At 42.9% G+C, this 23,429-nt stretch overlaps 1 protein-coding gene across 3 annotated transcripts; it reads right to left on the reverse strand.

The window, feature by feature from the left end:
* Positions 1–3,034: 3,034 nt before the first annotated feature.
* Positions 3,035–23,324, reverse strand: ccdc18 (coiled-coil domain containing 18). Of its 3 annotated transcripts, none has more exons than XM_084006856.1 (26): positions 22,953–23,324; positions 22,673–22,805; positions 22,254–22,415; positions 21,942–22,048; positions 21,535–21,663; positions 21,318–21,414; positions 20,623–20,744; positions 20,161–20,440; positions 19,768–19,855; positions 19,105–19,322; positions 18,827–18,937; positions 18,368–18,499; positions 18,141–18,275; positions 17,919–17,996; positions 17,696–17,812; positions 17,403–17,570; positions 15,805–15,947; positions 14,883–15,046; positions 14,502–14,715; positions 13,335–13,434; positions 13,102–13,239; positions 12,608–12,745; positions 12,359–12,496; positions 4,338–4,760; positions 3,448–4,224; positions 3,035–3,343 (listed from the first exon to the last, which is right to left on the reverse strand). In XM_084006856.1, the coding sequence occupies exons 2-26, from the start codon at positions 22,673–22,675 to the stop codon at positions 3,323–3,325; spliced, it is 4,203 nt and encodes a 1,400-aa protein (XP_083862982.1). In that variant the 5' UTR covers positions 22,676–22,805; positions 22,953–23,324; the 3' UTR covers positions 3,035–3,322. The 3 variants fall into 3 exon arrangements, with proteins under 3 accessions (XP_083862982.1, XP_083862980.1, XP_083862981.1); XM_084006854.1 differs by having other exon boundaries at positions 22,673–22,808; XM_084006855.1 differs by having other exon boundaries at positions 22,673–22,812.
* Between the last annotated feature and the right edge of the window lie 105 nt (positions 23,325–23,429).

Here is a 23,429-nt window from a genome sequence, read left to right on the forward strand (position 1 = left end):
ACTGTACAGCGCCTCCCGGTGACTACGGAGCCTCTGGTCCATCAATTCTATGAAACCTCCACTGAAAGAAAGTCAGACCAATTTGTGCTGCTGGTCTCCTACGGCGTTCCATGTCAACATTATCACCGGTGCAGCTGGGTGAGTGGGCAGTCAGATAAGGACTGGTGAAAGAACGCAGATAAGCTGTATTGTTCACCTGTCTGACCCTCAGGATAAAGACACAAAATACATCACATTTTGTAGGAATTATGGCGGTATATGGAGCACGATGAGTTTAGTTGGTGAGCACCGCGGCACAGAATAATCTGGGAATCAAACTCTTAACAGCTGACTCTGCTCCGCTGCATTAACTCAGCAGAGCAGCACAACCCGCAGAGCCAACATCCTGATGTTACCATGAGCAAACAAGGGTTGTGTTGCTTTAATTGTACCATTATTACTTTATTGTACAGTACATCACCCATGTGTTCTACTCAATAAACACTCCGGCAATATTGCCAGCTGTGGTTAACTCGTGTGCCAGACCTCCCTCCCTCCCCCTCCCCCCCCCCCCCCCCCCCCCCCCCCCAGTGTGGTTAACATTTATCTGAAATAAACCCAGCAGCTCACTCTTCTAAATGAACTCACACCATCACCAAATTATTTTCTTAAAGGATAATCTTTGGTGGGAAGATGAGGCTGCAGAAAGATTGTTACCGCTCTTATCGCAGAGCATGAGTTTCAGATCATTGTTTAGCTTTTGCCCACAACTTTACTGGTTCGGTTTAGTCTCGCTGCTCTGTGTCACTTTTGACCGCAGATGGTTTCAGTAAAAAAAAAAGCTCACACATTTATCTTTAAACCTGTGGCTTCACAATGTGTATGTGCGTGGACCGGGACTAAAGTCAAAAGTTATATTGTATTTTATACACACATTTAAATATGATTTCTAAATAGAATTTTACCTTTTTTATTGTATTTGAATAGAGCCACGACAGTTACTTTTTAACTTACTTTAAAGTTATCCGTGCACCATTTTGTAAAGAGCAGAGAGCGTCACTGTTTTAAGATTTTGTCTCCAAAAAAGCAAAGTGGATGATACAGTAATACTAACGTGTGTAATCTCATCAGATACTTCCATGCAGAAGTGAGAACTTCAATTTGCTTTTAGAACAAAAACATGTTGATATTCAGGCTGCTATGGAGACAGACTGTACTAGGAAGTTCCAGAGAAACTAGAGCGCTGATGCTTGGCATGCAATACGCCACTGAGCGACCACATCCTCCCAAGTAAAACAAGCAACCTGACGTTTGGTTTTAACAAGTTAAAATGCAAAAACTCAGCAAAAGAAAAAGAGAACAAAAAGACAGAGATGGTCCTAAAAAATATATATAAACCACAATGAAAAGGCCTAAAAACTAAAATGATTCATTAAAACTAAAAAACTATAATGGTAGGTTAATCCTGCTTTCTAGATGTTTGTCATATTTTCAGTATATGTTTTATGTGAAATGTGTCATTTTATCTTTTACATATACAATGATGTGTGAATAGTTTCTTTTAGTTGCATCTGGCCTGTGAACATCGGCCCATGGACAACAGATGCAAAATAGCCATTTTGGCTAATTCTGGAGCATTTACATATTGGTGTTTATTAATGTGCACTGTCCATGACTAAATAAACCTTAAATAAATAAAATAATAAATAAAAAAGAAGACCAGTCACAGATGCTTGGTGTGCTCTATTAACACATGAAGGCGTTTTTAGACACCAAACAGCTGCTACGTGAGAGTGTAGGCCGGCTGTTTTGACAGAAAATGACTGCTTCGTTGCCATTGGACACACACACACACACACACACACACACACACACACACACACACACACACACACACACACACACACACACACACACACACACACACACACACACACACACACACACACACACACACACACACACACACACACACACACACACACACACAGGACAGCTATTGGGGCCTGTGGTGAGGAAATGTAAATATGAACAGCTCCCCTATTAGTATTTTTGTTATTTTGCTGTTGTGTGATATCTAGACTCATTATAAGACAGGGGGTCCCTGCAACGGCAACGATAGAGGAAAGTCCCCATTCTTCATACTTCGCAGCAAGGTTAGAGAGGGAAAAGTCCACCGGCCAGCACCTCTAACTAATGTATTGTTACATTAAATCTTATTTATTTAATCGGTGCATGAACACAAGTGGAAAAACATTTCTAGGCCGGGCACAACGACTTCCTGGTGTGACAGAATTAACAGAATCAGGCCAGAAGTATCCCCACTTCCTGTATTTATAATAAGTTTCCTGGCTGTAGCTTTTATTAAAGCGATATTATTAAAGAAGAAGATGAAAAGATAAGACACTGGTCTCATGTCTAACCCTCAGCAAGAAAGCAAGCACACAGAATCGCAGATCAGGAGCAACAAACGCGACTGGAACATCTTTTAACTTAACTCTTTGACATTCCAAACAGATACGTTAATAACAGTCACTTAACACAGACAATCTGGCCCTGGGGTCCCCTGAACCCGTTGGGGGGACCCTGGGTAATCCATTGGTATGAAAGACTGTGCTGATACACGTGGTTGTTCCAACTCAGAGTTTGGAAAAGGAAAAAATGTTACACAAACAGTGTGCAGCTTTTTTTTAAACAAAACAAGTTAAATTCCTTACATCAATGAAGCTTTGTTAACTCATACAAAGAGTCAAATCGGGATTTAATCTGATGAGTAAAGAGAGCTTAAAGGAGTGAAACTCATCCTAAAACTCACTAGAGCCCAAACAAACCCAATACCCTTGTTATGTAAACCACATGATGTGCCAAATCCAATTTCACCAACTTGAGTCTGTATGAGATTCAGTATGATCGCCTCCATGAGCCTGAGCCAAATCAAAACCTTCTTCTGGACAGGAAGCTGCCAGTTGTTCAACACAAACCATGGGAACATCCAAACAGATGAAAGCAGGGCTTTACATTTCTCTGGGGAATAACAAAGAATCACACATAAAAATACTTCTATAAAAACATCTTTATTCACTTTACTTAAAATGACGTGAAATATATAAATACCAGTTATCCAACATGAAATGCTACATTTATATCGCATGAATCATCACAGTAGATCATTTAGAGACAGGAGAGAAGTAGTGGTCATCATTAATCTTTTCCCTGATAGACAATATTGCAGCTTGATTTCAACAACACAAACCAACAGGATGGATTATAATGAGAGATGTTAAGGAATGTAAACCACTTGTAAACAGCTTCCCCCCTCTGTCGTCTCCTTGACAACACAGCTTCATGTCTCCTTGACGTCCCTCTAAAAAACAAAAAGGAAACATGCAAAGCTTCAATCTCTGGAAGATTTAAATATTGATTAACTGACTAATCATTGCATTTATCAGACAGGGGTGCGGCTATTACCTGGAGTGTGAGGCTGCATCCAGTCTGAGACAGTCCTGTGGAGCTCCATAGAGAAGGGTTCTCCTGCATGGCTAGCGTCTGATTAACAAACCTCAGCATTCCTGTGAGCGAACTCATATCCACCTCCTCCTCCTGACCCACCAGAGTGCTCACAGACTCCCTCCTCGACTCACTCATCTGCTCGTCGTTTCCCTGCATGGAGGGAGCTTCCATGTCCAGGTTTCTGTCGTCTTGCTTGTCCGCCATGTATGTGAGCGGGTTGAAGGAGAGGTCAGAGGTCGCTGTGGACTCCATGGCGCTGAGACCCTGCCAGCTTTGGTCCACATAGTCCGGGAAAGAGGAGATGGAGGGGGAGGAGGAGTCGCACGGATGCTTGCTCAAAGCCTCCCTCAGTGTGGCCTTCAGACTCGGGGGGAGATCCAGAGAGGAGTCGATGCTGCTTCCCTGCAGCCAGTCGCAGGTTTGGAGGCTCTCACCTTGGATGGACAGACGAGGGGCCGATGTGGGCTGAAGGTAAGTGTGAGCAGGCGGCGATGAGCAAGTTTGTGTGTGTGTCGGGGAGAGGCGGCGAGTTGTGCGAGCGTGCTGAGAAGAGGGGAGAGCTGTTTGAAGGTTTTGAAGGGAGGAAAGAGGAGAGTGAGCAGAGGAGGAGCTCTCTGGAGAACGAGTGAATGTGTGCAGAGCAGGGAGAGACGGTGTGTGATTGTACAGATGCTGGCGGTCAGCAGCTCGCTCCAGGCTGGAGATCCGGACTTGGAGACGGGTTGCCTCGGACTCCTGCAGGAAGACAAGAAGACAAACGGCTTTCTATTATAATATTCAAAAGAAATGTACAAATACACTTCCATAGTGTAGCTTTCATTACACTCGCACTTCTAAAAGAACTCTACCTTGATGAGCAGGGACTCCTTGGAGGTCTCCATGGAGTTGTTGGAGGCCTGGAGCTGAGTTTGAAGCTGGGTGACCTGGACTCTGGCTTGGTTTAACTGGGTGCTGAGCTGCTCCAGCTGGACATGGAGGTGACTATTCTGGGCTCTGGTCTGCTCGTGTAGAATCCTGCTTTGCTCCAACTGGGTTTTACTCTGAAGGAGCTGGGTCTGAGTCTGGTCTCTCTGTGTTTGGAGGTGACTGGCTTGGTTCCGGGTGTGATCCAGCTCAGTCTTAGTTTGCTCCAGCCGGGTTTTGGCCTCCTCCAGTTGGTTCTGGCTCTGCTGAAGTTTAGCTCCGAGCTGCTCCTGGGAGGAGAGCATGGTGGAGGAGATCTGCTCGGAGACTTTGAGGAGCTGGCCACGGGTCTGCTGCAGGGACTCCAGCTGTGGGAGGGAGGGGAGGAAGGGGAGAGAGATGGATGAGACAAGTTTGAATTCATCAAGCAGTAATGCATGTGCTACGATCCACCTCCTTTTGGTGGAACCAGGTGATCCCAAAGGCTATCTGTACAAGGAAGTTAATCAGCAGGAATTAAGATGTTATCAGCTGTGTCTTGTGTGAGAGGGATGGGGTCATAAGAAGAGAAACGAGTTTTTAAAAAATTAGGAACTGTCACAGTGTTGTTGGTGTTTGTTAATAAAAAGAGGAAAACAAAATAAAAAAGGGAAAGAGACTAGACAGGCTGACCCACAACCAAAACTCCCAAGAGCTTTCTCACGTAGATGAAGAGAGACCAACAGAACGCAGTGTGACATTAGGGCTGGGCGATATGGCCTTTTATTAATACTGCAATATTTTTAGGCCATGTCACGATATACGATATATATCTCAATATTTTGCCTTAGCCTTGAATTAACACTTTGATGCATACAATCACACCAGTATGATGATTCTATATGTCTACATTAAAACATTCTTGTTCATACTGCATTCATATATGCTAATTTTAAACTTTCATGCAAAAAAGGGGAAATCACAACTAAGTCAAAGTTAACAAAACTGTATTAAACAGTGAGTGGCACAAACATAAAATTGTTATTTCAAAACAGAAAGTGCATGTTTTGTGTCAAAACAAGAAGTTAGTGCACTTTTGTGCATGCTGTTACTCACATGGCATTTTAAAACAACACTAAATTACGTACACTCGAGTTTCACGATATAGTCATTTTCTACATCGCACAGACTCCAAGCCGCGATATATCGAGTATATTCGATATATCGCCCAGCCCTATGTGACATTTTAATCTGATAAGCAGGAAACTGTTGAATCTTCAAGGCCCTCTTTGGCCTATTAGTTAGGATTGCTAGAATAGATACATGCCTGAAGGACAACATCCATACACGTTTCATATTACATTTCCACGTCAGAGACAACTGACCAGTAGGACTCGGTTGCGTGAAAGTTCAACCTCTGTACGGGGCAGTCCCAGCCCAAGAAGATAAAATGTATCCAGCACCCGGAAACGGGATTCGTTCTGACTGAGATCCTGCGGCTGCGTCTGATTGAGGACTGCCGGAGTCGATCGGAGGAGACTCTTTTTCAGACAGTTCCAGGTGCCTACAATCAAAAGGTGAGCAGAAAACCTCTTTCCTATCTGAAATTTCCGCACATTGGATACGCTAAAACTAAATTGTCTGATTAATGCTATCCTCTGATCACTAAAAGCATAGTAAGTGTCTATAGATAAATAACTGTTTGTTTATGCAACTGAATGGTCACATGTAAAGTATAAAACACATACACTCATGTGAGGGATAAATCATGAGTGTCCTAGTCATTTGAATCTGGAAACATAACACGTAAAATTCATGTTATAAATGAATAACCACTGAGGGTTGTCTCAAAATCTCCAGTTGAGCCTGTAGAGTTAAAGTTGTTCATGAGGACACAGGGGTAAGTTTGTTATTTTTCATGTTAATGTGGGGGGTTCCCTACTTGACGGATTGATATTTTCACTGTGAGTCAGCGTATCGGACAGTACAGACTGCTCGAGAATTCCTGCACTCACACAGACCTCAAGTAGTTGTGTGTACGGGGGTTGGTATAGCTGGAATGGGATATTTGAGTTAGGGTGTTTCAGAAGTTGGTGAATTAAAACGAGTGAATAGACTGGGAAAACCCTCAACGATCAAGCGCACAGAGTAATAGACTTTGTGTAGAAGCTTCTTGATCGGATCCTCACTCGGGCGCTGTGCCATTCACCCTCTCTGAATAACACGTGTAATAGTGTTTAAAATGTTGCAGAAACTTGTGAATAAGTGGAAGGAGTGTAAATCAGGCTCGTTGGGGTCGGTGTTACTTGAAACAGTAGTAAGATGGCAGAAGAAAGTTCCAAAAAATAAAGAGAAGAAGAGATTAGAAAGGTTTGTAGACTAGACAAGGGAAATGCAGGAAAAGGGGAGGTTTGGAGTTTGTGAAAAGGCACTACCAAAATTTAACGATTATAATACGTTCATGAAGCAAGCTACAGTAAGTCGAGAGCCGAAAACAGCAAAGTTACAAGAGGCAGGAAGAATGCAGAAAGGGAAAGCGAGAAAAGCAGGAAAACAGACAGGAACGTTTTTGGCAGGCGGCCAATGTTTTCTGGGAGATATTAAATTCTCCATACAATCACTGTCCTTTGTGCTATTGATAAAATAGTGACTGTGTTGACCTTATGTGGATGTTGCTGCATACCATGTATCAGGCACCTCTGATAGAAATTGGACAATATAGAAATAGTCATAGTCAAGCGTAGAGGACATCAAAAAGGCGATGGCAGAACAGCAAGAGGAAATAACACAGCAGATATGGCAGCAAAAGTAATAGCAGGATACACTGTAAATAGCCAAATGACACAATAAGCAGTAAGTGATAAACCAAGAAGCCCACAGTAGAGGCCACTGTGTGAGCTCATAAGTAACAGCTCTCATTTCTCAGCATTGGTGGCAACCCCACCTTGAAGACATCACTAACTATTTTGTGCCGTCATGTGAAATATGTAATCAGTTTAATCTAAAGGTTTCACTCAAGGCAGGACTAGGACGTTTTCCAGTTCATTCCATCCAGCATCTCAGGGACAAGTAGAAAGGGTTAATCGTACTATCAAAGAAGGATTGGCTAAAGTCTGCGCAGACACAAAACTAACTTAGATCAAAGCCCTCCCTATAGTGCAATTTAACCTGAGATCCACTCTAAATGCGACAATGAACGTCAGCCCACGTAAGATCTTGACAGGAGGGAAATGCCCTATCCATTTACTACTGCACCAACAGACCTGTATTATTACAGTATGAAGATCTGAGTGGGTATTGTTATATTCATTTGGATAATATACCCTGCTTGCATTAAAATATGATAATCATGTATTAATTGAACATTAAAATCATGTTAAAGGAAAAAAAGAAAAAATAATACGTTTATATGTGTATTAGAATAGAAGTGTTTGCTTGCATTAAAACAGCGGACGCCTGGTGCGGAGTGACAACAAAAGCAGCGCTGCAAACTAAGGTAAGCAGACACCTGTTGATATTCAAAGTTCTGCGATTGGATATAGTCAAATTTATTTTGCTGTCTCCTCCTAACCTATCGTCCTAGTCTTAAAGAAACAGTAAAATGTGCACAATAGCCCGAGTCCTCGTAAAGGACGACGGGGGACTGTAAAAGGCAGCTGGAGACCGCAAAAAAACGGCTTGCCGAAGGGTTGGAGTCCCGGATCCGTTAGAGGCGGACCAAAGAACCAAGGGTTGGGGTCCCGGATCCGTTAGAGGCGGACCAAAGAACCAAGGGTTGGGGTCCCGGATCCGCTAGAGGCGGACCAAAGAACCAAGTGTTGGGGTCCCGGATCCGCTAGAGGCGGACCAAAGAACCAAGGGTTGGGGTCCCGGATCCGTTAGAGTTGGACCAAAGAACCAAGGGTTGGTGTCCCGGATCCGTTAGAGTTGGACCAAAGAACCAAGGGTTGGTGTCCCGGATCCGCTAGAGGCGGACCAAAGAACCAAGGGTTGGGGTCCCGGATCCGCTAGAGGCGGACCAAAGAACCAAGTGTTGGGGTCCCGGATCCGCTAGAGGCGGACCAAAGAACCAAGGGTTGGAGTCCCGGATCCGCTAGAGGCGGAACAAAGAACCAAGGGTTGGAGTCCCGGATCCGTTAGAGGCGGACCAAAGAACCAAGGGTTGGAGTCCCGGATCCGTTAGAGGCGGACCAAAGAACCAAGGGTTGGAGTCCCGGATCCGCTAGAGGCGGACCAAAAAACCAAGGGTTGGAGTCCCGGATCCGTTAGAGTCGGACCAAAGAACCAAGGGTTGGAGTCCCGGATCCGCTAGAGGCGGACCAAAAAACCAAGGGTTGGAGTCCCGGATCCGTTAGAGTCGGACCAAAGAACCAAGGGTTGGAGTCCCGGATCCGTTAGAGTCGGACCAAAGAACCAAGGGTTGGAGTCCCGGATCCGTTAGAGTCGGACCAAAGAGCCAGCAGCACGTAGTATGCGTGTTGGCCGTGTGCAGGTTTAAAGTCCAGCAAGAAAAGCGATTCTTGGAGAAGCAACAACGCACACGGGCAGGGCGGTTTAGAGACCGGTGGGGTTAGAGGCCCTACAAAAGCAGCGCATCCCTGCATATATTTATTTAGCAGCTGGGTTTAAAGTCCGTGGGTTAAAGCTCCCGAAAAGCAACGTGAAGCTGCCTGTGTAATTTTAGCAGTTAGGTTTAAAGTAGGGCTGGGCGATATATCGAATACACTCGATATATCGCGGCTTGGAGTCTGTGCGATGTAGAAAATGACTATATCGTGAAACTCGAGTATACGTTACTCAAATTCGAGTACACGCATTTGCTTTTAGCCGCGGACATTTAACTCCAGGCTTCTCACACTCTTTCTCGTCTCTCCCTCTCAGTCAAAACAAGCGCACCTAGTTACAAACGTCAGTCTGTCGTGCGTACGTCACACGCCCTCGCCCAGCAGAGAGGTAGCGGCAGCAGGTGCTAACGCCGGGTTCACACCGGCCTCGGAAGCGTCGCGAATAGTGTTCGAAATACGCGTCTGGTCTGCTCACTGCTGCACTAATTTCTTGTTTTGAAATGTTGTCTCTGTGACAATTTTGCACAATACGTGCACTTTCTGTTTCGAAATGACAATTTTATGTTTGTTATTAAACAGTGCCACTCACTGTTTAATACAGTTTTGTTAACTTTGACTTAGTTGTGATTTCCCCTTTTTTGCATGAAAGTTTAAAATGAGCATATATTAATGCAGTATGAACAAGAATGTTTTAATGTAGACATATAGAATCATCATACTGGTGTGATTGTATGCATCAAAGTGTTAATTCAAGGCTAAGGCAAAATATTTATATCGTATATCATTACATGCCCTAAAAATATTGCGGTATTAATAAAAGGTCATATCGCCCAGCCCTAGTTTAAAGTCCCAGGGTCGCAAACCGCCTCCCTTAAAGCACCGGGAAACTGCATGTATCAATTTGGTCGTAGGCCTGTGGGAAGTAAAATCTCCCAGAATTCTACTGTGTCAGTCTTGTGTGTGTTATGTGTGGAATTGACTCAGGTTCGGACTGACTCACAGGAACCTCACTGACTGACAATGACCATGACTCTAGAAATGAAACCCTACCAGAGACTGGACAGACCTCAACTGACAAAACCCTCCAAGACTCCACTATGGAGACTAGGTTGTAGTCAGAAGTAGCTTCATGGCAGTCCACCACCTATCATGACTCTCTATTCCAGCAAGTCTAAACGTAGCTCATTAGAATTCCCTGATCTATATAGATGCAATTGGAGTCCCCAGAGGTGTAACTGATGAATATAGATTGATAGACAAGTCAACGCAGGGTTTGAGTCAGCCCTGTTCGGGTGAGCCACTATAAACAAAAATGTGGACAGAAATAATAACATCCATTTTAATATTTAAAGGCTTAACAATATGACTAGAGATTTAATTGCTGGACTACATGAACAATTGGCTGCTACTTCCCTGATGACTTACTAAAACAGAATGGCTCTTTATTTCCTCCTAGCTGAAAGAGGTGGTGTGTGTGCTATGTTTTCCCAAAAATTGTTGTGTGTTGATTCTTGACAACAGAGCCCCGGATGGCTCCATAACTCGAGCCCTCTCTGGCCTCAAAACTATGTTGGAAGAGTTATCAGAACACTCAGGGATAGACAATCCATTATCTGATTGGCTAAACAGAGCCTTTGGCAAGTGGAAAACATGATTATGTCTGTATTCATTTCACTAGTTGTTGCAGTGACTGTGTTGACCTTACGCGGGTGTTGCTGCATACCATGTATCAGGCACCTCTGTCTAAAGTGTATTACCACGGCCATTAATGATAAATTCCCCACACCACCTCCTTATCAATTATCACAGCATGCAGGTGAAACTGTCCCACTGATCTCCCTCTCTGAGCCCGGAGAGGATGAGATTGAAGCTTCCAAGGATGCTGATGAAGACCACTGTTTGTACTCCTGAATAGTCGTAGATACACAGATTTTGCTAAAGTTACCACATATCAACATATAGCATTACATACACGTAGAGGCGTGAGACTCATAGTTTTTCTCTTATGATTATTGTGCTCATAGCAGACATGTTGTCAGTAGAGTTATAGAAGGTTGTATTCTCCTGGGAAAGAGGTTCTGTTTCTGGTACCATGATGGCTACTCCTGATATGAATTGTTTAGCTTATGCTTTTAATATTATGATTGTTTTGTTTGATGGACATTGCTTTGTTTACTATTTCCACATGCATGTGCAATGAAGAATTGCTTGCTGCAAGTAACTGCAATGAAGAACAGCTTACACATACTGGCATACATATAGGATGCTCAACGCAATGAAGACATGCTTACATACCCACTATACGATTATGAAATGTTTATTTGTGTTGTTATAATAGAATTGTATCAAAAGGGGGATACAAATCTCCTGCCTGGTTGTGTTGCAGCTCAGGACGGTTAGTCACTCACAGTTTGGGGACCTGTTGAGCTGGCTGCTGCACAGAGCTGGGACACAACACAGGAATAACATTCCCACCTGGATTTTTGATTTTAGTGACATAATAAAATTATGTCAAAAGGGGGAATTGTTAGAATTGGCTTTTACTGTGTTCACGTTGGACTTGTACGTTTTCACTGAACTCATATTAATCACTGGTTTTGCTCATTAGAGCAGTGTGACATTTGAATCTGATGAGCAGGAACCTGTGGAATCTTCAAGGCCCTCTTTGGCCTATTAGTTAGGATTGTTAGAATAGATACACGCCTGAAGGACAACATCCATATACGTTTCATAGTACATTTCCACGTCAGAGACAACTGACCAGTAAGACTCGGTTGCGTGAAAGTTCAACCTCTGTACGGGGCAGTCCCAGCCCAAGAAGATAAAATGTATCCAGCACCCGGAAACGGGGTTCGTTCTGACTGAGATCCTGCGGGAGCTCTGCCATTCCGAGCCATACTTTACCCGTGAACTGAATAAATACTATATTTGTGAACTGAAGATTTCTCCGGTTTATCCTTGGGCTTCCAACAAAAGAACTGGGAGTTAATAATAGGCTGCAGTATACCCTTTTTCTCTCAGGGATACTCTTCGCCTGTAACAGGAGGACTTTGTGTTCATAGAAAGTAATATCTACTTGTGACAAAGAAAAGTCTTTCCTTTAATAAAATATTAAAGAAGGTAATTAACCTGCTGATTTTCTTTAATGATTATCACATAAGTAGGAAGTGACAAGCAAACTCTGAGTAGCAAACTAAGATTTAATTAGTTTTTGTTTAGATCATGCATGGAAATGTACACAAAAAAATTGTTGCACCGAGATGCATCGATAATCTGTTCATAATTGAATCGTTGACCTCTGAATCGTTATTGAATCGAATCGTGAGGTGCCAAGAGATTCCCACCACTACTGGCAGGAATTCTTATGAAGAGTGTGTGCATGAAGCCCAGACAACACCAGTCTTGAAGCTTCAGTACTGTACCTCCCTGCTGTGCTGCTCCCTCTCCAGCTCCAGCTCCAGCTCTAGAGAGTTGACCACGCTCTTCAGCTCCGCCTCCACCTGTAGCCAGCGCGCCTCCTTCAGAGCCAGCTCCTCCTCCACGCCGCACAGCCGGTCCTCCTGCAAAGACACACACGCACAAACTATTACACACTACTCGTAGCAGGAGCACAGAGAAAGAACGTTTTAACGTATTTTATGCTCAACACCAAACAGTAAATTGTGCTTTACCTTCTCTTTGGCCTGCAGCTTGGTGGCATCCTGCTCTCTGGTCAAAGCCTCACAGCGACGCTGAGTTTCTTCAAGCTCTTGCAGTAAAATGTGAAGTTTTTGCTGACACACAAGCAGCTGGCTGTGCTCCTGGGACTCCTAACACCACAAACATCAACATAAAGTTCTATCATCTACTTTTAACTCATCTAACATGAAGACACATCATTACTTTTCCCTGGTATTCAAAAGGAATTCAATATCAATTTAAAATTTAATTATATTCAAATATTTTTTGTTTTATTTTATGTACATTTTAATGTAATCTAATTTAAATTGTCACTTATTATAAGCTAGCACAAAGCAGTGCATGATGCCAAGTGTGTAAACATTTATGATAGAAGCATATCAGTGAGTTGTTTTATCAGTGGTTTCTCATTACAGACCGGGAAGAATACAGATAACACTTTGTGTGTATGACTGCTTTTCTCCAGATATCCACGGGTGCTCCCGACCTTCATGTTTCTGTCGGTGAGCTCCCTCTGTGTGTTTCTCAGCTCAGCCTCTCTGGCCTCCAGACTCTGCTGCAGGGATTCCACGTTCCTCTGCATCTCCCGTTTGTGCTCCCTGACGGCCACTTCCAGCTGACCCAGCTGAGGACGACAGGGACGGTCGGGGGAAAGAAAAATCATCACGCTTATTCTACCAATTCTATGAAATAAGCATTTGTTTGTTTGTGTGTTTGTACCAGCTGTGCTCTCTGTTGGAGCTCCCCCTGTCTCTCCTTCAGGGCATTGTCCATGTCTAAGACCTCGTGAGTTCTCTCCTCCAACTCCCTCTGGGTCTCACTGTGAAGTCACACACACACACACACATAAATACACACACACAATTTAATTGAATGGTTTATGAGATACTTAACTAATGAACATCTATAAAATACTAACAAAACAACCGTAGGGAGTATCTTCTGAATGGCAGATATGACCATGTGTGATTCTTGCAGGGCCAAATACAAGGAACATGATTTGAGGAGTTTTGTTTATTTTTAGGTTGACTCATTGTGTGAGCACTTACAACGTGACTACGGATTGACTTGAACCAATCGTGCTGCCTTTTTGTTTTTGTGTGTAAAGAGAGTCATTACAGTAATCTTGGCCATAATAACTGTCGTATTTTTCTTCAAAGGGCATTTTTTGTATCAATATAACCGTGCATGTGGGTACGTGCTCATGCCTGAGGTCATTGTCTAACAGAAATGCATGGAGTGATTAATGATTAATGAACGGAAACGTGAAGCATCCTGTTTCTTTTTTTTTTTACCCAAGAAAATGAGTCAAACGTGAGTGAGTGTGCGTCCAGTTGAGTGCTTGATGTACAATAGACACACACACACACACACACACACACACACGTGTTACGGAACCATTGTGATTCAAGTGTACACAGTTTTATCTGCATCAGTGTTTTAAATAGAAAACTATTACATTACCAAGCGGACCATGTGTGTAAATCCCAGCAGCAAATAACAAGACATATCAGACTGTACAAGTTCCACTTTGGATGATAAAGGAAACTAACTTAATACTATATACATAATATAATAATAATCATCAGAAATTAATATCATTCATCACATCATCATCAACAGCAATGGATGTCCTCATTAAACATAATGACATTACATAACCATGGCATTATCCAGAGGACAACAGAAAACTGAAAGTGAGACTTTAAAAGGGACAAAAACCGTCTCCGTGACCGTGTGTGTCTGTTGCTGAGTTTGTGGATAACAAACACAGATGAGCACGTTCCAGTGGAGGACGTGATCTGAGCAACGGCACATGGATGTCTTCTCCTTCTGAGGCTGGTCCCTGTGTGCAGAAGGATATTTCACACGAGGGCGTGACCTCACCTCAGTTGGACTGTCAGTTTTTCCACCGAGACTCGCCGCTCATCTGCGGTGGTTTGGGTTCTTTGTAGGACATCTCTGAGTTCCCGTAGTTGATCCAGAGTCTCAGTCAACTCGCCCCGCACCGCCTGGAGCTCTCCCTCCATGATCTGGGTTCGCTGCACACAGTTGAGCCTGTCGGCCTCACAGCGATGGAGCTTCTCCTCCAGATCCACCACTGGAAGGAAAAGAAAGAGAAGTTTGGAGATACCAAATAATGGAGCGCATAGAGAGTGGCGATTCAGGTTTGAAATCTAATTTTAAAACCGGAGCTAGGTAGTTCTGGCTTCAAAAATCTGTGCAAAATCTAGAAAAATCAAGTCAAACAACAGGGGTGTAACATACCGATATCACTCTTGCTGTCGAGCTGGCTCTTCAAATGTTGCAGGCTTTCGTCCATGCGGCTGATCAGAGAAGTCTTGGCGGCGACATCCCTCCTCAAACGCTTCAGCTCCGTATCCTTAGACACCAGCTCCCATCGATACTTTGTCATCTCTGATGTCAGGTTGCTGCGGAAATGACAAAGAGAAAAAGAAAGAAAAACACATTAAACAATTATCAGTACATGTGTAAAAAATGTGCTACAGTTAAATGGAAAGGTATGCTACAGAAATAATACACGTGAAGCATTAAGCAGTCCATCTCCTCACCTCAGCGTGAGCAAGGCTCCCATCGTGGACTCGGAGAGAGGGAAGTCCCTCCAGAACTGTTAGAGCAGCTTAACCGAGATAAGCAAACATGCCTGTTGGTGGCATGTTTCAAAAACTAACATGCTCTTTCTTTGGAGCTTTTGTGAAACGTCACAAATATTAAACTAACCAGCAGGACTGCAAAATAAAATGATTCCTTCTATCTCCCCCTATTCTCAAACAAGTGAGATTCCCGTTTATATACACACATGTGTGGGTGTTACAGGCGGGGAGGGCAGGGCTGCTTCATGCCTACGGACAAATAGGATGTGGAGAAATCATAAGACTGTCTCACTGAGGCGTTTGATCTTCTTTGCCCGAGGTCAAGAAGAACAGCGTACTTGCAAAAGATGTTCTGTTAGAAAATAGTCACCGACAAAAGCCCCATACAAAAATAGTCTGACTTATTACTACAAGTATAGGGTTAAATACTGAATTACAAATCGCCAATAAACTGCTGTATTGGGAACCAACATGCTGCTGAGTCAACAATTATGGTCCTGATATGTAAGCACCGCCGACTCTGATAGGAAGGATTCTGCATCTTGACTTTAGTGTCTTTACATTTACGTTCTTACCTTACGGACTCAGTGAGTTGTACGTTTTGCTGGTTCGTCTCCTGCAGGTCGTTATGCTTCTCCTGGACGTCCTGCTCTCTGTTCCTCACCTCAGCCTGCAGAGCGGCCCGAGCTCGTTCCAGCTGCTGCTCCAGATTGGAAGCCTGCAGACGGACACAACGTGAGCAACAAATAGGTTTCGGATCACAGAGACTGAAAGAGCCCATTTTGAGAGCCTGACCCCTAAGCAATGAGAAATACGCAGTCTCTGTCTACAGGTTATGTGATCTCTTGTGTGTTTCCCAGACCAGACCTATGTGTACAGATACGCTCCACTTAACTGTCCCTGTATGGCTCTGCTCACTGAATGGAGGCCATTGTGTTTTGTTTGTTTTGAAGGAAAGAGAGATTTCAGCCGGCTGTTAAAATGTGCTGAACTATAAGAAATCACATGCTCAAATAGCCGTTCCCCTCAAGCACAGATTTACCACAAAGTTTGTGATTTCTGTCGGCCACGGGCGTTTGTATATCTGCATGATTCAGATGTTCTTTTGTTTGCAAATCAAATCTAAAGCTTCTATAAAATGTTAAATCTTTGACGTAAACATTGTGACTGAGCCAAAAGTAAAAGAGACCCACGGCTGCCTAGAGAGGACACACCATGCGACAAAGAAAGCTGAACATCCTTCTACGCTCATAATCTCAATAAATAGGACTTTTTGTTACAAAAATATATTTTTCCACAATTACATAATGAATCTGGGAGAAAACCTTTTCATAACATAATTTCTGTGACCAATAGAGATAAAAAAGAACCATTGATGCCATATACAGAGAAGACGCACCAGCTCTCCTAATCGATAGGAAATTGCCCCTGAGACAAGTAATTAAAAGAACATGTGTTTGGTGGTACTTTATGCACCTCTGATGCATAATATAAAGAGAAACCATAGACAGCTGCATTATAACCAGATCAATGCCTTGTGGTGAAATTCAAATCTAGCTTGAAAAGCCTTTCTTATAGGGTGTATTATTTTAAATAAATAAATGCAGTGATAATGAATGCATAAATAGTATAATTACCACAGACTAATTACTCATTGATACAAACACAATTTGCAGAAAGTGGGATAAACAGTCATCAACAGTGGCCCAGTTAATTTCTAAAATTAATTTGGCTGAATACTTAGCCCACAAAATGACCATTTGTATATCAACTATCACCACGTTGTCTTGGATTCTTGAAGAAAACTGTTTTTCTCTCATGCCTCCATGGTGAACGGATGACAGTAAACCCCTGATGAATGAAAGTAAATGAAGGCCAGGTCATGCGCAAGCATGAGATGCTAGTGGAGAAAATTGATACGCAGCGAGGAATTGATATACAACTGGCCATTTAAAGGGTGAAGTATCCCTTTAGAATAATCACTCTCACACACATCACATGTATCTCCAGTAAAATAAATACTCTTTGATGATACCTAATTTACCGTTTTACTTTGGCAACAAAAAATTTGTTTTGGTGCAATAAAACTGTGAGGTTTTTCATGACATTATGTGATGTAATAGTGTTATACTGTATGTATTTTCAGATGTACATTCCTTTTTTGTAAACTCACCTGTGACTGCAGCTGGCTCTGACTCTCCTCCAGTTCAGAGATGCGAGCGGTGCTCTCAGTCAGCATGGACTGCTGCTGCTGGAGAGAAACCTGCAGCTGCAGGTTCTGCTCACTGGAGCTGTGACAAACCAGGCTGGTGACATGGAGCTTCTCCTGCAGAGAGGACACCTGAACAGGGAGGCACAGGGGAGAGGACAAACCTGAGAAGGGGACTTTGCATGAACAAATGAAAAGGGTGTGTGCAAATCCTCTCACATCCTTCAAATCTTTAAAGATTGTAGCCAATATTGTACCTTGTTTTTGCTGTTCAGCAGCTCATTCTCATAGTTGTTCTTTTTCTCCTCCATCTGCTGCAGGTATAAGTTCAGCTCCTCTCTACATGCTGACAGAGACGACTGCAGCTCACACACCTGATGTACAAATGGAAGTCGAGGATGGATCTTGGTGAATAACAGCCGTTACGGTGGAATCTAAATCAATGTTATTTGCGTTTGTCCGCCGAGTCTTTGTACGAACCTTGGTAGCAGATTGAGTCGCCTGCTCTTGGAAACTCTGCATCAACTCCTCGTTGTGTCGTGCTTCAACCTGCCTCTGCTGGAATTAAATATAATATAAACAGTTTACAGCTGAGTTAAATTACAGTTATTGGGCTTTTCCCTTAATGCTTCCTGTAATTCACCCAGTGAAGGTAGAAAGATGCCCTAAGTTGATCCTACATACTGTCAGAAGTGTCCTGACCTGTGTGAGCTGGTCCACGGAGCTCTGCAGAAGGAGAGCTGCTTCCTCGGCCTCGTCTCGCTGCCTCTGGAGCGAGTTCAGCTCCTGCTCCATCTGCAACACCTGAGACTGAGCCTCCTCCACAGACTGTTGCAACTACAGAAGAGATACATAAATACTGTTTTACTACAGGTCACTAAATGTATGGTCCAAACAAGTGCAAGTGGAAAAAAAAGTTCAAAGATCACCATTTCTATTCTGTGCTGTTGCTCCGTGCCGTGTTGGGATTGAGATTTTTTACACTTCTCCAAAGACTGCTGGTACTCTTTTTGCTTCTTGGTCATGAGTGACTGGTAATGCTGAATGGTGTTGCTTTTCTCCTGTGATAAGAAAAAAGGGGAAATATAAAATAAAGAGGATTCTGTAAGGAGCGTAAAAGTTGCAATTATGACCCATGACTCATGTCAGAAAGGTTTGTGATTCATGAATGCAACCCGTAGTTCTTGCCTCTACGTGTCTGGTTGAGGCTTGATGATGTTATTAGTGAAATAATATATTAAAAAGACATGAAAAAAAATAGATGTGATAATATTGTATAATTGTGTAATATATATTTTCCATTTCTTTCCGTACTCGCTTTGCTTCTTTAGCCACAATAATCATGTAGTGAAAATGCGATATCTTGTATTGATATCTGATATATGTACCAGCAGCTGATCCTCCATCTGAGTGTTGGTCAGCGCAGCCTGACTGTAGGCCGAGGTTTTCTCCTGGAGCTGTTTCTCCAGCGAAGCCACACGTGCAGCTTTTCTTTTCAACTGAAGTGAAACAGAGATATCCAAAAAACAACCTCAATCAAAAGGAAGAATAATAATAAAGAAGGATTGTTCATTTACTTCAAGCAGGAAATCAGGTCGTACTGAAGTTTAAAGAGCCACAAAGAAAGAAATCCTGAAAGGAGATGACGGGAGAGAAGATCAGAAACCTCTTTCTCTTTGTCGGTGGCCTGGCTGACTTTGTCCAACAGCTCCGTGTGGAGGCTCTGATAATGGGAGGCTCTCTGGGCCATGGAGCTCTGCAGGGACGAGATCTCCTCCTGGTTTCTGCTGAGACGCTCCTGAAGCCGCTCGACCAGGCTGCTCTGTTTGGTCCGCTCAGCCTCCGTCACCTGTAGCACCGGCAGCAGCTGCTGGTAGGCTTCACCTGCATGGATTGAGCAACGGGAAAGAAAGTACAGGAATTGTTCTATTTTTATATCATATATTAGAGAAGGTCATATAGCATATATAGCATAAATAAAAGTGTAAGTGTACGTCTAAGTCTAAATGTACTTTTCAGATGTACAATGTTTATTGCTGTACATATTTACTGTTACATATCTAACCACGCATCCATCATTTCCTTCTTTCACCTCAGGCATAAAAAAACAGATGCAGAATCTCATTCTAACTGTGTTCTAATCAAGTAATCCAAAAGTGAAAGATGGGAAGAAAACTAGTGCATACAATGTAATTAAATGAAACTGCAGAATTTTCAGATGAATAAAAATGAGGACAAACCTGAATTTAAAAAAAAAAGGCCAACAACTCTGTTAATAGGCATAGAAAACACAGAATGTAATGAAGTACACAAGGGTTTGTCAGCACACCTGGCTTCAGCTTCAGTAGGTGTGCTGTTCCAGAATAGTTGAATGGGGGGACCATGCAGGGCCGGATGCACAGCGTCCCCACGTCACCCTGAAATTTAAACAAAACAACATATGACAACAAGATCAGTGATAAATACGGGGTTACTGAGCTACGAGTTAGCGACTGTCACAACAAAATCAGCTTTAGGCAAACAAATAAACAGATTATGTAACAACCCCTTAGGTCAAACATTGTGGGAGACTTAACAAAATCATGTGACGTGAGAACACAAACAACAGTGTGTGTGTGTGCGTGTGTGTGTGTGTGTGTGTGTGTCTGTGTGTGTGTGTCTGTGTGTGTGTGTGTGTGTGTGTGTCTGTGTGTGTGTGTGTGTGTGTCTGTGTACTCGCCACCTCTCGTAGATGCAGTAGTGCCAGCATGGCCTCCAGGCTGGCCAGCTCCGCCTGACTCTGCTGAGCTTCTCTGTGGCTCTGGGCCACCCTCTGTTCCTGGCTCTGGGTCAGAGTGCGCAGGGTTTCCAGCTCCTTTCGCAGGGAGGCTATCTCCCTGAACTCCACGCACCGCTCCATCAGCTGTCGTTCAAGATGCAAGGCCTTTTGTCCGGCCTCCTCCAGCTGAGCCTGGAGGCCAGCAGCCGTGGACTTGACCTGCCTGCCCTCCTCCTTCAGCAGGCTGGGAGGAATATTAGGGATAGAATGCGTTAACCAACAAATCAAAGCCATTTATTCTGAAAGATTTGATTGATAATGAATAAATATCAGAAATCCTTCAATGTATTTCAGTCTCTTCTCTCAAATATTAAGAAAAACCATGCAAAACACAAACAATGAAATGGGACAATCAACTTTACGCACCTTATGGCTTGGCTCTGTTCTACCTTTCCTTTCTCCAACACTGTGCACTTCATTTCCAACTCCTCTTTTTCTCTGTCACACTCAACAAGACTCTCTTTTAGATTGCTCTCACTCTCCATCACCTTAAAAACAAACACAATTTAAAAAAATGTTGGGATCAACATGCAACAAAAAAAAAGGAGTTGTTAGAAAAATATACACGGCCGTTCAAAAGTTTGGATCACCTCTTAGACTGACGTTATTCTTTGACCAATCTAACAGAGACCCAAAAGTATCATTCAGAGACCAAATGTATTATTTACATTTGAAATAGTTTTGGCCCCAAAAGAAGAAATACATTAACGTTAATAACCTCCAGGTTCAGGTGATCCACTACTACACTAACCTTCTATTTCTATTGTGATGTTTTAAGAACATCTTTGCTTAGGCATTACACTTGTTTGTATTCCAGCTTGTTATAGGTATGATTGTGATCTTGACACTGAAACTAAACTAAATCTGCACTTATTTTGAAGCTAAGCTTCCAGTTTCACCAATCAGCGTTTTTCTTTTTTAGAAACCCGTCATACCAAATAACATCCATTCGACTTTCTACAAACTTATAAACACAGAAGAACATTTAAAAACTCTTAACTATTCGCTGTAACGAAACAAGCTTTTGTGGCAGTGTATATACTTAAATAAATCAAATTTACCCTCTTAAGTTTAATGGAAATAGTAGCCTTGTAATCTTTGAAGGCATCTTTGAGTTTCTCTGCATTTTGAAGTGCTTGGTTCCTTTGTTGCTCAGCCCTGTCAGGGACGAAGAAGAAAGGTGTCAAATGCTGAAGAGCTGTAACCTGTACTCTCATAAAAACAAACTTGGAAAAAAAAAAAGCTTGTGCAAAAGCCAAGCCCAGATCAAGGCATCACCGTTTGCCCATTGCTGTCACGTTGTCCAGCTCTTCTCTGAGCACGCTCAGCTCCTCGGTGTGAGTCGCCACCAATATGTCACTGCGAGCCGCTGCTTCCTGGCTGCACTCGGCCCTCAGCTCTGCAGCTCTGGGTACACAGACAGGTTGTTAGGATATTAATGTCGGCTCAATTAGAGGTTAGTGTAACAGCTTCAGGAAAAAGGTGAAAGGCAAATTATTAAAAGTCACAATCAAGCACATCCCAGTAGGAGTATTAACAGGAATAGCTTCAATTCTAGTGTTATGAATGAGGGACCATACCTCAAGGCACATCATCTTAAAACCAATGGAACTGCAACTGCCACATTACAATTACGTGAATAGTGATTCAGATACAGTATCCTATGTAGAGGTTTATGGGGTTACTTTAGTTCTTTGGCTTGAGTCTCCAGCTCTCCTTGAAGCTGACGGATCTGCTCACTCATGACTGCCACACTGTTGTTAACCCCCATCCTGAGATGTCTGTGGCGGACCTAAAAAAAGAAAACACATACAACATATGTGCCCACAATGTTTTTTGTTCAATAATGTCACAGATATTTAATATTTCTTATGATTTCATTGTTGTTTAAAGTAAAGAAACAACAGATCAAAACAATCTCTTTTTGCAAAATGTCTAAAAAAAAAACTACATAGCTATATTCAACACAAGATACACTGTTACAATGATCGTCCAACCTGTGACTGGGAGCTCGTCAGTTCATACTGCATGGCATCAAGGTCACTGATAAGCTGCTCATCCTGCATGGTCAGACAGGCATTCTCCTGACGCACACAGCCCCACTTCTTCCTCGTAGACAGAGACTCCATCTCTCCTGACCTGGCCTTGAATGAGGCAGACTGAACACGAAGGGAGAGGAGGATGAGACGTGTTTATTTAGTTAGTTTATTTACCTTTTGCTTAACACAGATTACTACACAGACACATTGCCTCATAAAATGTACATCCTTTTAAACTGACTGTAATAATATCACTATTGGGATTACTGCTACTGCTTTGTAACACAAACAACAACAGCATAATATAAAACAGTACATAAGACCTGATAAAACAATGTATAGTAATAACAGGACAAAAAAGAATAGTGTATGCTCACCATATAGATGGCGGAAGGTGCGTCCCCAGTTAAGCCGAGCCTGACTGGGATGGAGGGACATCTGGTGTCTGCAGGTCTTCTAAGGTCAGACAACCAGGACTCTTCTGCTCACACTCACCTCTGTCCTCATGTCCTTCTGACTGGCGTTCATAGAAAAATGAGTTAAGAAGAAATGAAGAGCTTCGTACTAACTCAAACTACTCAGTAGTAAGTGGTGTTGCAGCTGTTAACTACAAACAGCGGGTTCACTGTGTGAGTTCGTGTCATGCAGTCGGCTCACCCTCAGTTTCTGCTCCACATTGATTCCTCAAACTGACCACCTCTTCGGTTAAACTCCTCTCGTTCTCCTACATTAGATTAATTGTGAGTAACTTCTTGACTTGCCGAGGTTTTTTTATTCGCCGTGACTACAGCACAGCAAACTGTCAGCTAGCCTAGCTACGCTGGCTGAACGTAAACAAAGATGCTCGCTAGATCGACAGGTGGTTCGCTAACGCAGATTATCGTTCTAATTAAAGACAAATACGCTTTCTAAACCACGTTTATGGTTCCGCGGAATATTACATGTTGTCGTCCTACTATGAAAGTATTAAAAATACGTATTTTAAACTTCTAGTTAATGAAAACTTTCCGAGAGATCCGCATACATGGCAAGGCAGTAGGAACGGTTTGTATTTTTTGGTCCCCGCCCACATGCTAACAACGCGTTTCGTGATTGGATAAACGGCAGCTGCGAGTTAAATGATTGGTGAAGTAG

The sequence above is a fragment of the Eutrigla gurnardus genome, assembly GCF_963514095.1.
Source record: "Eutrigla gurnardus genome assembly, chromosome: 4".
NCBI classification, from domain to species: Eukaryota; Metazoa; Chordata; class Actinopteri; order Perciformes; family Triglidae; genus Eutrigla; species Eutrigla gurnardus.